Source organism: Stegostoma tigrinum, chromosome 5 (genome assembly GCF_030684315.1).
Source record: "Stegostoma tigrinum isolate sSteTig4 chromosome 5, sSteTig4.hap1, whole genome shotgun sequence".
Taxonomy (NCBI): Eukaryota; Metazoa; Chordata; class Chondrichthyes; order Orectolobiformes; family Stegostomatidae; genus Stegostoma; species Stegostoma tigrinum.
In genome coordinates, this window is record NC_081358.1 from 31,899,303 (window position 1) to 31,914,933 (window position 15,631).

General features: G+C 41.6%; 2 protein-coding genes across 6 annotated transcripts in view; one reads left to right on the forward strand and one right to left on the reverse strand.

The window, feature by feature from the left end:
• The first annotated feature begins 468 nt into the window (after positions 1-468).
• LOC125452110 (corticoliberin-1) lies at positions 469-2,202 on the forward strand. The gene is made up of 2 exons (XM_048530123.2): positions 469-629; positions 1,433-2,202. The coding sequence occupies exon 2, from the start codon at positions 1,450-1,452 to the stop codon at positions 1,933-1,935; it is 486 nt and encodes a 161-aa protein (XP_048386080.1). The 5' UTR covers positions 469-629; positions 1,433-1,449; the 3' UTR covers positions 1,936-2,202.
• A 264-nt stretch (positions 2,203-2,466) lies between these two features.
• Positions 2,467-15,631, reverse strand: part of trim55a (tripartite motif containing 55a) — a 73,958-nt gene continuing 60,793 nt past the window's right edge. For 2 of the 5 annotated variants that reach the window (XM_048530122.1, XM_048530119.2), the window contains one exon: positions 2,467-2,922. In XM_048530122.1, coding sequence (XP_048386079.1) covers positions 2,803-2,922 — 120 coding nt within the window. In that variant the 3' untranslated portion in view covers positions 2,467-2,802. Of the gene's footprint in view, positions 2,923-8,778; positions 9,157-12,768; positions 13,019-15,631 lie in introns of those variants that run through there. The other 3 variants (XR_007247461.1, XM_048530120.2, XM_048530121.2) reach the window with 3 other exon arrangements.

The window sequence follows — 15,631 nt, forward strand, 5'->3', positions numbered from 1 at the left end:
TACAAAAAACAGAAGTTGCTGGAAAAGCTCAACAGGTCTGGCAGCATCTGTGGAGAGGAACGTTTCGGGTAGGGTGACCCTTCCTCAGATCTCGATAATGTGGGCAGCACGCATCATTCTCACCTTCATTCTACTTGCTGTTCCAATGATAGTCACGACTAGCACCTTAACCTGTTTCCACTCGCGGTTGGGCTAACCCCAGAGAGGAGCCCGCTCCAGCCGCCCCAGTGACTCCAGTTTGGAGGTGGATGGGTGCTGGCTCTCTACTTAAAGTCTTGGGTTTCGCCGATTGCTAGGGAATGAGTCCCACCCCACCCCAACCCCCCACACCCCACGTCCCGCGGTTTATATGTGTTTGTGTGTGCGTGTGTGTGTGTGTGTGCGCGCGCGCGCGATCTATGGCCTCCTCCCCCTCACTTTTCATTCATAAATGTGCCGGCACCATGCTCCAATGTTCTGCGTCATTAACCAAGCTACAGACGTGATATCTAAAGCTGAGAAGCAAGTATAAAAGTACAGGAATCAGCCTGTAACCCCCAAATAACTTCTTACCGGCTTGCAATCTCATCTGCAGGGAGCGAGGCTGCAGCCCTGGCCAGAGCTATCCGCTGTCGTTTAGAAGTTACACGGTATGTATTCCTTATCCACTCTCCATCCCTCTTGCAGCGACTAACCATTTGTTACTTAAAAACAAAATGTAATCTGAAGTTGATTCTTATACTGCCTTGAGGTGGGACGATTATTGGAGTCGATTAAGGTTTTCCTTTAAAAAGAGAAAATGATGAGAGGAAAATTTCGAGAGAATCTTTGGCATTTTCTATTCGGAACACAGAGTGTCTCTAATATTTTGTGAGTAGGTTTTGCTCTCAATAAACTCGATTCTTGTCGTGTCAACAAGACTGAGGCGGTGCTGTGTAAGTTATTGCCCTTTACAGTGGATTACAGAGGCAGCTGGCTTTTGAAAAGGAAAACAAAACAAAGAAAAGGTTTACAACCCGGTTCAGATAATGAATTTGTAGAAGGAAGTTTTTTTTAGATGTAAAGACTTGGCCATGCAGAATGCGTGTGTGTGTGTGTCATTTCTTGTTCACTTTATGCTTACATTTCCGTATTTATCACGCGGAAATGAGTCGCTCCCTCACTCTGTTTAACTTGGTGTCAATGCTATCAGCTCCTGAAATGATGGCCAAAGTCAAATAAGAAAGTGAGAAGTCAAACATTGTTCGTTTTGAGAAACATTTTCACGCCCAGTGCAGCAGTCGTGCTTTGATCTCAGAGTGAAGTGATACCTCGAAGGAAGGCAAACAAAATATTCTCCAACTCTGCCCAAGGGTTGCATAAATGACACAGGAGCTGAGGATTTGGCGCAGTTTTAGGATTTGGTGGCAGTTTTAGGATGTGGTTGCAATTTTAATCTGCTTCTGTCTTGCAGGTTCCCAGCTTACTATCATGAAGACCCAGCTGTTGCTCTGCACAGTTATCCTGCTCGTTCCCTTCTTCCGCAGCGGGGACTGCCGAGCCCTGGACAGCTCCACACCAACCAGAAGCCGCCCGGATCCCCAGGCACCACTGCAACAGTCCCTTGGCCCACTCTGGGTCCGCAATGGGGAGGAATACCTCATGCTCCCGGGGAAAGATTCCAAGGATAGCAGCGGGGTCTCTCCTACCCGGTGGCAGATGGTCCTTTCTGAGGCGCCTTTCCCGGAGCAGCTTCTGCACATTCTGCGAGACCCCGTCGGAGACTTGGAGAAAGTTACCAGCAGGTACCAGGCTGAAAGGGATGAGATGCTGGACAGAGGGAAGAGGCTAGACGACCCTCCCACTTCTCTGGATCTAACATTCCACCTTCTCCGGGAAGTGCTGGAGATGGCCAGAGCTGAACAAATGGAGCAACAGGCGCACAGCAACCGCAAAATAATGGAGCTCATCGGCTAAGAGGGAGACGACCCCACCGAGAGCATCAATCCTAGCGCTGCTCTGACACTAGTGTTTATTTTTATAGCGCTAAAACTGTTTGTGTGCATTTCAACCAACCTTACTACTGTAGCTGACAGTTCATTGTAGAATTGTAGTTAATAAACACATCGGTGTACAATCATTTTTCCTTGTGTAAGAGAATGTCTAATATTTATATTTTTAATAAAAGCTGCTTTATGCTTTATTGTGGAGCCCATGTCCTGTTCAATTCAGCTTCACATAACAGAGAGGGAACTGGTCGCAGAGACACCAGGCGCGGAAACCCTGAATAAAGATTACGTGATGCTGAAGTGATCCGTTTGGTACATGTTTGCGCCGAATCCCTCTATTTGCTGCGGTTCGAATCAACGGCCGTAGCCACGAGAAAGCATTCATTCAGCGCATTCATCCTGAAACCCCCTCCCAAAGCAGCCCTGAGATGGCTGTCCAGCCAATCGTACGCCCCACGTTTTGTCAGAAGGCGACCCCCATCTCCCCCCAACCCCACCTCCTCTCCCCAGCCCCCAGCCCACTGCCCAACATCTGCCGCTCACCAGCCCCAGGGTTCCGGTTAAAGATGACGATTTGAAGGAGCAAACATTCGCCGAGCTCGAGGTGAAGTGATTGGAGGCTGCCCCCTCACAGAGTCTGGGTAGGTATTTCCAATCAGAATTAAACAATCCCTCAGTCACCCAAAGCGCAAAGAGCCCAAAACAGTTATCCAACTTGAGTAGGAGACCAGACGTCAGCTTTGTAATTAGTTCTCGCTGTTCTTTTTGGAGGGGGTCAGCTGCTTGCTTGGATGTGGTGGGTTTTCTTTTCCTCTCTCTCTCTCTCCGTCCCTCTCTATTTGGCCAGGGAGTTTAACCAGGAGAAGGAGAACACGTGGCGAGCCCCCTCTCCTGCCTTAGCCCCACCGCCGCTTGCATCTTCGCTTTGGGCTGCAGCACAGTTTTCAGAACCAGTCTGGAAGAGGGAGACACAAAGATGTTCTTAAGGCCATGAAAAAAGGTCCCCTGGGATCTTGCAATCTCCCCTTTAACCCAACCACTATACCCCACCCCCCCTTCCCCATCCCCAAACCACACCATCCCCTGTGCTCTGGGATCTGACCGGGCAATGCAGTAACCCTCAGGGCCAGAGCTACCGAAGGATGCGGGATCCGGGATCCGGGCTAAAGGATGCTTTTGGCCGTGTTTCACTCGCTTCTGCTCTGGAACTAAAACAGCGCTGGCTCATTTCTATCAGAGCTACCGTGCATTTGTAACAACATTAAAACAAAAAGGACGGCGGATGCTGGAAATCTGAAACAAAATCTAAAATTGATGGAGAAACTCAGCAGGTCTGGAGAAAAAAAACAAAATTAATGCTTAGAGTCCGGTGACCCTTTTCTCAGAAGGTCATATCAGACCCGAAATGTTAACTCTTCCCCCTTCTCTTTACAGATGCTGCCAGATTTGCTGAGTTTCTCCTGAATTTTCTGTTTGTATCCAACATTTCCATGTCTGTCATAAAGTGGACAATTACAAAATCCCCTCCTGTGGAAAGCAGACATTTGGTAGAGACTTGAGTGTTCATTTCAATAATCTGACAAGTCAGTTCCCTGCTTTGATTTTCCTCGAAATCCAGTTTTAAAGACATGACGTGCAGGCAGCCTCGGAGGAGCAGGAAAGTTGGCGTTTCGGCTCAGGGCCCTTCAGAAATGATTTCTGAAGAAGGATCCCGAGCCGAAGCGCCGACTATTCCTGCTCCTCTGATGCTGCTTGGCCTGCTGCATTCCTCCAGCTCCACACTGTGTTATGTCGACTCCAACATCAGCAATTCTTGCTAACACTTAAGACATAACGTTGTTCGATTCCTATTTCCATTTCTACAGCTGTTCACATCTTCCCAATACGGAAAGGGTCTCGTCCTAATCTGCAGGAACCTCACACGAAATAGTTATATTTTCAAAGCATCGAGTTACATTTGCCTCCCTGAGTGAGCGAAGAGGCTCCTGCTAAATAAAACAAGGCGTGGGGAGGGGTGATAACCTTGAAGACTGGAATTCTAGAGACTAGCTTCAACCATGACTGGATTAGAATGTTATTTGTTAGGGTGTTCAACTCCCCACAGAGGTAAGAAATAGCACAGCACAGAAACTGGCTATTCGGCTCACAATGGCTGCTTTGTCTCTCTTCAGTCAATCCAACTCCTCTGTTTATCTCATGCCATCCACTTTAATCCCCACTATCAGGATTATTATTTACTTAGCTAGCACAGTCCAAATCCTAATCACCCATTGGGACAAACCAAATGCCTCAAACCTGTGTGCTTGGCTTAATCATTGAAGTGATTCATTATCTTCTCTGATCCTTCCTGAAGCTTTCATCATTCCAAGAACTTCCACCGAATCTCTTCTTAGTTTTTCCTTGACTTGGGAAACATGCCCAGTTTCTCCAGTCGTCCCAGAATTATGCCAATGATTTTACTCTGCACTTAACCTTCACAAAGTTGTCACATCCTTTCCACAGTGTAGGCTCTGAATTGAATGCAGTACACCAGCTGGGATTAAGCTGGTTGGCATAAGGTAGCAATATAGGAACAGGAGCAGGCCATTCAGCCCCTTGTACCTGTTCCACCATTATGTGGTTTGACACCATATACCGGTTTTCGATCAGATCCCTTAATCCCCTTGTTTAACAAAAGATATCTATCTCAGATTTGAAAATATCAACTGATTCTGCATCAAGTGCTGTTGAGAAGAGTTCCAAACCTCTACCACCCTTTGTGTGTAGAAATCTCCCTAACATCTCTTCTAAATGGTCTGTCCCTAATTCTCAGACTATGTCCCTAGCTCTAGAATCCTTAACCAATGGAAATAGTTTATCCACATGCCTGCCTTTAATGCTCAAGGAGGTTGAATTTAATTGCACCTAAAAATAAGCAAGCACAAGGATCTGGAAATGGTAAATTACATTGAAGGGATTGCACAGCATGCAGTCCTGCCCATCTCAAACCGGTTAACATTCAGCTCATTTCATTTAACGTCCAGCTTGGGCTAACAATGCTATTGACTCATCAGCAGGGAATCAACATAGTGACTCATCAGCAGCAATGAACGGTAACATGTACATTCCAAGAGGGGAGATGTATAGTGGCTAAAGTGCTTCTGACAGACAAGCAGGAAGTAAAGCTAGTTAGAGACAAAACAAAACTGCAGATGCTGGAATCCAAGGTTAAGCAAGCAGGAGGCTGGAAGAACACAGCGGGCCAGGCAGCATCCAGACAAAAGGAGCAGTCAATGTTTCAGGCATTACCCTTCAGGATTGCATCCTCCAGATGCTGCCTGGCCTGTTGTGTTCATCTAGCCTTCAGGAAGTAAAGCAGCCCGACGGAGGGAGTGAAAAAAATTGTGAGAGAAACTCAGCGGGTCTGGAAGCTTCTGTGGAGAGAGAATGCTAAGGAAGTGTCACGGGAATCAAAATGTTTACTCTGTTTCTCTCTCCACAGATACTGCCAGACCTGCCGAGGTTGTCCAGCAATTTTGGTTTTAGTTTCAGATTTGCAGCATCAGCAGTTCTTTGGTGTATTCTGGGAAGGGAGTGATTCCCTGTAAAAGCACACACTGGTTGTGACAGACCACAGAAGCATTTGAAATTGCAACATGAGGGATAAGAGTCCCATGGGGATAGAGAGCTGGGGGTGGCAGAGTTGGGTGAGTGAGAAGCAGACGTTCTGCTTCACCAAGGTCATCCCACTGCCTGTCCCTCTCCAGTCACAGTGCCACTTAGGGAGGGGTTCTTCCCAGAGCTGGGACCTAATCTAAGGGCTGGGGCAGTTGTTGCTCCCCTTTCTCTCCCTCACTCCCACTCCTTCTCCCCACCTGCAGCTTCACCCTTGCCCAGTCTGTCCAGACCTGGCTGGTAACAACAGCTAGTTGCAACACTGTCCTCTTGTGTTGACACATATCCAGTGCTTCACCTACTCATGGCATTCATTATGTACACGGCTGCCTGGAAAACATTAAAAAATGGCACAACAGGAAAGACAGTGAGCTCCAAAATTGTTGGATGCTGCACCGGGGGCCTGCTTGTGGATGGCAGAAAGGTGCCTGGATTTCCTATATTCCCCAAGTGAACAGAACAGCCACTAGCCACATACTGAGAAGGCAGTGGGGGTTAATAATTGTGGAGGGTAATTCCTTGGAGATAAGGCCAAAGTCAAATATGCAGCACTGTGAGTTTCAATAAGCTAGTGTGAGTGGCCAGGATAATTGAAATAATTCTCAAATGCCATACCCCAAACAGTGCTACACTCCCATCACTCGTCTACCAACATTCCCTGTCAATCACGGCACAAAGCTGAGATTCATACTTTCTACTGCACCTTCAGCTTGTCAAGGCCACCAACAACAGCTCACAGCTTGTACACACAGCCAGCTATTCAGCCATAACATCAGACAGATTGTACCACCTGACACTCTCATGCCTTCCTCGGGCGAGTTGAGGTTGTGTACAACTAGAGGAATCAAGCTGCACCAGTATGTTCTAAGCAGCTGCTTATGTGGAAGTTCTGAAGTTAACGAAACCTCCTTCACTACCAGCCACACTGCTGTGTAGACAATACAAATCTAAACAAACGATAGACAGCAACAAACACTTGGCCAATCAAAGCAGATGCAAGAAAAAAAAAGGAAGGACCAGCAGCTATTCTGTAAGTAGTTGATGAAAGGCACATCATCAGTTGGAAAGGATTAACATAAATTAGTGTTGGTCACTCAGAATGGAGAAGGGATTGCAGATGATGTACTCCAGGGCTGCACATTGGGGTCATCTCTGTTCTTGGTTAATATAGATTATTTGGAATTGTGCACAGTAAACACAATGTGAAAATCTGCTGAATACCCGAAAAGTTGGCACACATTAAGGATGATGTTGAGATGTTAGTGGAAAGGGCAGCAGGCAGCAGGTGTAATTTAATATGGCCAAGTCAAAGGTGATATATTTGGGAAGTAAAGCACAGGAAATGGAACAGATCTTTAGCACATAAATAATCAAGGACATGATATGACTTTGTCACTTCCACAGATTAAGAAGAATGTTGCCAAAGATAGATAAATAAAAAGTTAGGAACAAAACATGGCTTTTGATAAAGCATCGCACATTAGGCTACTTAAGAGTCCATGGTGTTGGGGTAGAACATGGATAGAGGACTGGCTACTGCACAGAAGATAGAGAATTGGGGAAAGAGGGTATGACCAGAATGGCAGCCTGTCACTAGCAGAGCACTCCAGGGGTCAGTGCTGGGACCACAATGCTTTCTATAATGTATATAAACAATTTGGACGATGGAAATAAATATATTATCACCAGGTTTGCAAATGACACAAAAATAGGTGGAAAGCTAAGGGTGAGGATGACACTAAGAGTCTACAGAGGAAGAAAGACAGGTTAAGTAAATTGGAAAAATCTTCGCAGATGGAATATAATGTGGGAAAATGTGAGTTTATGCACTTTGTCAGGAAGAAGAGAATTAAAAATCATTTAAATGGGAAAAGATTGCAGTGATCTGTAGCACAGAGTGTTTTGGAGGTCCACGTGCATGAATCATCAATAAAAAAAACTAGCATCCATCTTCAGCAGGTATTAGGGAAGGCAAATGGAATGCCAGCTTTTATTTCAAAGGGAATGAATACACAAATGAGGAGGCATTAAAAGTACTATAAAAGCCACTAGTCACAGTTAATACTGTGAATTATTTTGGCTACATATCTAAAGAAAGATACTGGCATTGGAGGCAGTCCAGTGAAAGTTGACTAGGTTGGCCTCAAGGAAGCAGGGATTTCCTATGAGGAGAGGTTCAGTAGATTGGGCCTGTACTCAGTGGAATTTAGAAGAATGAGAGGAGACCTTCTTGAAACATCCAAGGTTCTTAGGGGCCTTGATAAGGTAGATACGAAGTGGTTGCTTCCTCTTGTGGGAGAGCCTAGAGCTGAAGGGTATAATCTCAGTGTAATGGGTTACCCACTTATGACTGAGATAAGGAGGGGTTCTCTTTCAACGGACAGTAATGAATCTGAAGAATTCCTTAACACAGAGGACCATGGAGGCCATGTCATGACATATATTCAGTGCTGAGATAGAGAGATTTTTGATCAGTATTATGGGGAAAAAGGGAGAAAATGAAGAATATGGAGATAAAGATCATCAGATCTTCAGATCAACCACGATCTCATTGAATGGCAGAGCAGACAAGATGGGCTGAATGGCCTACTTCTGCCTCCATGTTTTATGGGCTAATATGAAATGCTGGGATTACTTGCATTGACACAGCGATAACTAATAAAGGGTTTAAAATTATGAGCAGAATTTTTTTTTATATTGAGTTGCTAGTGTGTCATTAATTTCCATGGAAGGTCAATAGAGAACAAATCACCATCTTCGGCTGAGGGAAGGATGGAAGCAAAACCATCAGAGAATATTGTAACAAAAATTAAACAAGGAAAGTGGTAACATTTGGAAAATGTTGCCAGTCTGTATTGATGCCAAGGACAGAAAATCTCTCTCTGGATCAATAGTGAAGAATGCATTCCACCCACGCCTACCCGTCAAACAATCCAATGGAGGAATTTAAAGTAACATGAAATATAAACTAAGCTATGTCCAACGCACTTTGATCTTTCAGCTGGGAGCTTACAGGTCTGTTATGACAGGTACCGTATTGAAAAGTTTACAAGACGTAACAAAAGAAATTACAGCACTGCTGAAATTTAGTTGCACTAACTGGACAGCTTGCACTTCTCAAATCAAGTGGATATATTTTCTTTGATTGATACTGGATTTTATGAGGTGTATTTTTCTGTGTCATCTCCCCATTCATGTCATGTTTGCACATCTTATTGCTTTTTCTGTAACATGTTGTCATGACACGGTCTTGGTAATGGACATACATCTGAGGAACAATGAACTTTTGTTCTCAAACTGCAATAATTTATTAGCATGATGTCTTGTGTCTCTGAATGTTTCTGTTGGTTTCAGCGTAACAAATATTTTGACAACAAGAATCATTTCAGAGGTATATTAATGGAATAAACAATAGAAGCACCTATACTGGATTCCAAAGTTTAAAGATCAGAAGAGATTATGGAACTCCCAATGATACTTAATGAAGATGGATTGATACATGGAATTAAAGATACTGTTTAGGATACAGTAATATCTGAAAGAACGGAGAAAAAATAAATTTATTACAAAGTCACATAATAATAGATATCTATGGTAGTTGAGATATTCTCAATTTAGAATCATACTGTAATATTTCAGTGATGCAAACATGCTACAATCATTCAATTTTCACCATTTTGCTACTATTAACATTGCCTCTGTCAAAGTATAATTTAAGACAAACATTGTTATATAATTGTTGGATAATTGACTGTTAATGGCACTTTCCTTCAGTACACTAGACAGAGCAGCATTTTAACTATTTTATTGTTTTGCTGTGAATTAATTTTCTCAGCAAAGTGAAATGTTCAGCATCAACATCCTGTTGGTATCTTTTAGGTCCTGTGTGTTAGAAACTTTACAAGAAAGAATAAATCAATGTTTGTCAGCATACTTTGATAGAAAACTTTGTCATATGAAACATGAGTAAAATGCAATTTCTAATGGTTATCTTGAAATATTTCTATGTAAATATATTTCACAACAAGTTGAAGCACGACAGCTTTCAAACTGAGCATCCAATCTCTGAAATAGTTCATTGCTATTGTATCTGTGCAGCAAACAAAAAAAAGCAAAGTCCTAAAGATGTCATGGGTCAAGAAAAGGATTTTCTTTAGTGGTAGTGTTCTCTACTGAAAGTAGTGACTGGAGGGGAGCAAAGTACCATCTAATTTTGTACACTACCTCATTCCCTCAATAAAGCTTTTCCAATACATTAACCCCAGGATGGAAGATAACATGCTGGAGGACCATTTTGGAATAGTAATCTATTGCCGAAGAGAGGTGAGTCTATGTCATTGACTCCCATGCAATGAGAAAAAGATCAAGTTGAGGACAAGCACATTCCAGCACAAAGTGAAGATTCAGTCTAAGAATTTGTTTACATGCGAACAGCACTGTGATTACAAAATGTTTCACTTTGCAATGAACCTACACTTAGTGGAAATGCAAGCTGCTTCAACAGTCACAACTCAAGCTCACAGGTGAATGACGTACACTGAGACTCTGTGGTAAGTGGATCTCACTTCTTTATGCTCTTGAGTCAGCTTGGATCTTAATATGCAAAGTACACCACTAGCTAGCATTCCATTAGAGTTAAATCATTGTGTTCATTGCAGTAATCAGTTATTCAGTCCAAGTGGGTGATAGAATGTTTACATTTCACAAGAGCACCCTGGCAATCTTCATTTAACCCCATCAGAATCTTCTATTTCTTCTGCTTCTCGTATCCTTATCTAACGTACCCTTAAATGCACCTTCCATTCATCTCAACTGCTCCTTGAGGTCAAAATTCTACAATCATACCACGCTTTGAATAAAGAAATTTCTCATTAATTTCTTATTGATTTACCAGTGATTAGCTTTCCAAGCATTTAAACTTCGGAATTACCACAAGTGTAAAGATTTCTCTATGTCTATACTATCAAACCTTAACATGATGTAAAATCCCTCTATCAGGTCATTCCTCAGTGTCCCATGTTCCAGAGAATAGAACCTTAGTTAGCTTTCTTGATAAGCGCATCATCTCAATTTTGGTATTTTCTTTTTGCAAACTTTTTGGTGACTCTATGTTACTTAAATAATACGGAAACTACAGCTGTGCACAATGAGGTGTGAGCTAACCTACTTTCTATTCAAGTTGAACATCACTGCTCAAGTTTTCAAGATTCTGTCTTTCTACAAATGAATGATGGTGCTTGTTTTATTTTAGTGGCCTAATTAACCTGCTTTGTTACATTCAGTAATTTGCCTATCTACACTCTTGATTCCTTTTTCCTCTTCCACATTTAGTTTCTATTTATCCAAGTAATTAATAGCCTTAATGTCCTTCCAATAAATTGTATCAAGTTGTACATATCAAAAACCAAAATTCACTTGACTGATAATATGACTGACAGCAACTTTATTAACTTGTAGGCCTACTGCTGGAATTTTTGTGTATCATTTCTGCCTAGCTTTGGATCTTGAAGTAAGTCTGAACTGAATTTGTAAACTTTGCGATGGGAAGTGTGATTCATATATATTAATATCTTTTGTGAACATTAGATTTTATATTAGTGACATATGGGTGTTGGTTAATTTGTATTGGGGTTTTAAAAAATAATGAGGTCAGTCTTTCTGGGACTGTGATTTTATATTAATATATGTCAGAAGACAGGATGGCAAGACCATCTAGAGTGTTCATGGAAGCTTGTTTATATTGTGAGATTTTATGAGGCAACAGAAAACATTGAAAGGCGTGAGCTCGCTTTTGGGTTTAAAATAACTAAGGATTGATTTCAGCCTAGAGAAGTCCAGAGACTGGAAAGCCTTTGGATAGCTCAGAGAAGACCTGACTGTAGACAGATGTAAATATAGTCACTCTCAGAAAAAGAAGAGCATGTAGAGAATAAATTACTTCACAAAAAGAGATTAGCTTGTAAAAATTCTGGACTGGGAGTTTGTGCACTCTGCAGATTATTAAAACACTGGGAAAGTCTTAGATTTCAGTTATGTGAGTAGACCAAGGAAAAGACACATCACCTCACAGGACCAGAACAGAACATAAGGCAGGACTGAAACTAGGGGGCATGCATTTAAGGTGAGAGGGAGAAAACTCGATGGAGATGTGAGAGACAAGTTTTTTTTGAAAACCACAGAGTGGTAGGAGTATGGGACATGCTGCAAGGAGTGGTGGTGGAGACAGATACAATAGGGACGTTCAAGGGACTTTTAGATAAACACATGAAAATGCGAGGAATGGAAGGATATGGACCAAGGGCAGGCAGAAGGGATTCAATTAATTTGGTGTCATGTTTGGCGCAACATTCTGGGCCAAATGGCCTGTTCTCGTGCTGTACAGTTCTATGTTTAACCTTTGAAGCAAACCTGCAGATCTGACAGGGAAGGAACTTTTCTGGGTTTTGGTTAATTGTAAAGTGATGGTGTTTGGAATTAATGGGACTTCCCCATGAGTTTTGAAATCATTCAATATGCATTACATTTAGATAATGTGGTCCATTTCACTTATTAGAGATAACAAGGTGTAGAGCTGGATGAACATGGCAGACCAAGCAGCATCAGAGGAAAGAGCATCAGAGCAGCAGTGTTTTCCTCTGATGCTGCTTGGCCTGCTGTGTTCATCCAGCTCTACACCTTGTTATCTCAGATTCTCCAGCATCTGCAGTTCCTACTATCTCTGAAACCATTTAATTTATTTATTTTTAATATAGCAAATCTGTTTATTGTTTATGTTTTGTGTTTATATGTCATTGAAAGATCACCATATTACATTTAAAATAAAAGAAGATATAAATTTAAAATAAAATATAAAGCCAGATTTCATTTGGGATCTGAATTACCAAGTTTTAGCATGACCTGGGATCATAACAACTTTGCATTAAATGAAACCATAATTGTGCTTTGATTAATCAATTGCAATTGGCATTGAGTTTTGCCGTGGAGGATATCCCAGTTTGTCGTGGGTACCCAGCCATGTTTTGACTGGATATTTCTTTGCCCTTAGAGTTGCAAAGTTTGTTTCATTGTTCATTGTTTAAAAATAAAACATCCTTTGTGTTTTTCCTAATGACCCTTGAAGTAGACATCAGATAGTTAATGCCCTTACATGGGTTGGCCGATGAGATGAAGTTCAATTGATGGAAAGGATACATTTGAGAGACACCATCAAGGATGTTATGAGATTGTGAAGCATGCCGATTTTACCACGTCCCTGAGAGATAAGATGCATACTTTGTTCGAACTTTTTCTTTTGAGAAACTATGGCTGGATGATTCGAAGCTTGGAGCAGAGCCAGAAATTTTGTTTTGCTTCTAGAATTTGCTGCAGCAGCCAAGTAGTCCACAGTCACCTTAAGACTTAAAAAAAAGAGACATTGAAGAGACAAGAAAGGGACATTGATAGAGTGAATGATCTCTTTTGGAGACTTGGTGTGATTGTGACATGGGCCATTTTTACCATTTTATCACTGAGCATGCAAATTTGGACTTAATACCTGTGCTACAATAAAGCTGCATTTCTTCCTTTCAATAAAGCTATCTTCCTTTCTTTTCTCTTATTTTGTATATATTATCACTAATGTAATTATTTATAATTATAATCATTATGTTGCTGCCATTATCATTACATACAGTAAAAGTGTGGATTTGAAATATTCCTGGGTATTGTCACTTATTCCTCTCACGTCCAGTGTACAGCTCTAAATCTAACAGAGTCTGCAGGGACTCATACTACAATGTCATCTTGTACTATGGTGTACCAATCCTCAATATTTCCCCAATTTGATACCATCTGGAAATTTTCAAACTAAAAACTCATAATTCCAGAGTTTGATTGATAATGTAAATTGTAAACAACAGTGTTCCAAGCCCTGATCTTTCTGGAATACCACTACCTTCCTTCTGCTAATTTGCACTTATCCCTCATGCTTTGTTTTCAGTTTTGTAGCTGCAGCTTAGTACGGATTCTACTTGCTGCTTAGCTGCACATGCTGCGATGTTAGTCATGATTATCAAGGACCTTTAGGAAATCTAAATGCACTACCTTTACTATATTGCTCATGACTATGCATTGTATTACTTCTTCAAATAATTAAATAGGAACTTCAAAACAGAATCATGTTTGTCCTTTTAGCCTGCTCTGCCATTCAATGAAATCATGTTTGATATGATCGTGTTCTCAGCAACACTTTCCTGTTTATATATCATAATCCTTGACTCCCTGGTCAGGCCGGTCAAGCATGATCATTTCTTTTTTAAATTTGAAATTTATATTTTTAGTTTCTTGGTGTTTTTCTAGTATAGGCAGGGGTTTTTTTTCACTTGAGAGTTGTATGTTGAGAGGTGACCTGATAGAACTGGTGGCAGTTGTTTTTGCCTAAGATAGGGAATTTCAAGACTAAGGTACACATTTTTAAGGTCAGAGGAGAGAAATTTTAAAAAGATGTAAGAGGCAATTTATATATATATATATATATATATATATATATATAGAGAGAGAGAGAGAGAGAGAGAGAGAGAGAGAGAGAGAGGGTGGTTTGTGTATGGAACGAACTTCCCAAGTGGTGGATGCAGAAACAATTACAACACTTTTTAAAAGGCATTTAGATGGATATATGATTGGAAAGGTTTGAAGGGATAGGGGCCAGCAGCAGGCAGGTGGGACTCGTTTAGTTTCGGATTGCGTTGAACATGGACTGGTTGGACTGGAAGGTCCGTTTCTGTGCTGTATAATTCTATATTGTTGGGTATACATTGAGTGATCTTTCCTCGCTAAACTTACTAACAAGTTTCTTGTGACAAACCCCAAGCCATCGAGAATCGTCCTTGTTAAGCAGGTTAAGGACGAAGCAGGGACCTGTGCTGTCACCCTCCATTGAGGGCTCAGTAAAACCGCTTGTGGACTTGAGGAATGTCCTTTCTACAAATTAAGTGATTGGCTAATCACCTTCAACTCAGCAAATGCCTGGGTAGGGGAATTGTCATTCGCTAAATGAAATAAAATCTTTCCTCCAACCGATGTTAAGCTAACTGGCATATTGTTGCCTGATATTATGCCACCCTCCTTCCTAAAATTAAGAATAGCATTGACTCTCCATTAGTCTTCTGGCAGTCGTCCCTGTTTTACATCGGGTTAAATGTGCATGCCATCGTGGTGCTTTTATCTTTCAGCCTTTTAGCGCGCAAAGAAACAAACACAAACTATTCAGAGACGTTACTTGAACCCAGGACTCCTAGATTTAGAGATAGGGGCACTTACACTGCACCTTGAAAGCCCCAGACTTTTAAATATATGCGGAAATGAAATTGGATTACATCCGTGCTAACCTTGTGACATAAACGTAATCTGGTGGTATTGTCAATTGGCTCCTCTCTACTTGTTCTTGGAGAGAGTTTGAAACGGCGCTGATGGACAGGAACTTGATTGCTTGTCCATCTCAACATTCAGCTGCACAGGCAGCAGAAATTAAACTCAGATAGGAAGAGACAAAACGTGGAGAAAGGGGCTCTAACTTCGTAAGTTTTCAGGCATGAAGCAAAACAATAAAAGATACGGTCTTTTAAAAAAGAATTATTCACTCAAAAGACGTGGGTGCTACTGACTGGGTCAGCATTTATTGCCCATCCCCAGTTAACCTCGAGAAGCAGGCGGTGAGTTTGCTCTCATTCAGCTCTGCTATCATCATGTTTGTTTGGTAACCGATGTTTGTCTCATTTATAAGTATTTTTTGATACGCTCTATATTTATCAAAATTTATGAACAAATTAGTGACTCATACTCATGAGACAAGTTCCAAATACGTGTGAATCTCACGAGCAACGCTGATTATAAAATGCTGCAATTTCAGAAAAGAAAACACTTTTTTTTCATCCAGAGAAGATCTTTAGGACTTTATTCCACCACTCACTCTAAATTTGGGATTGCGGTATATGCCACACTAAAGTAGTTTCTCACTCTCACAAAAACAGATT

Excerpts from the sequence above, each read along its gene's own strand:
- LOC125452110 (XM_048530123.2), top strand. The coding sequence starts at position 1,450 with ATGAAGACCCAGCTGTTGCTCTGCACAGTTATCCTGCTCGTTCCCTTC.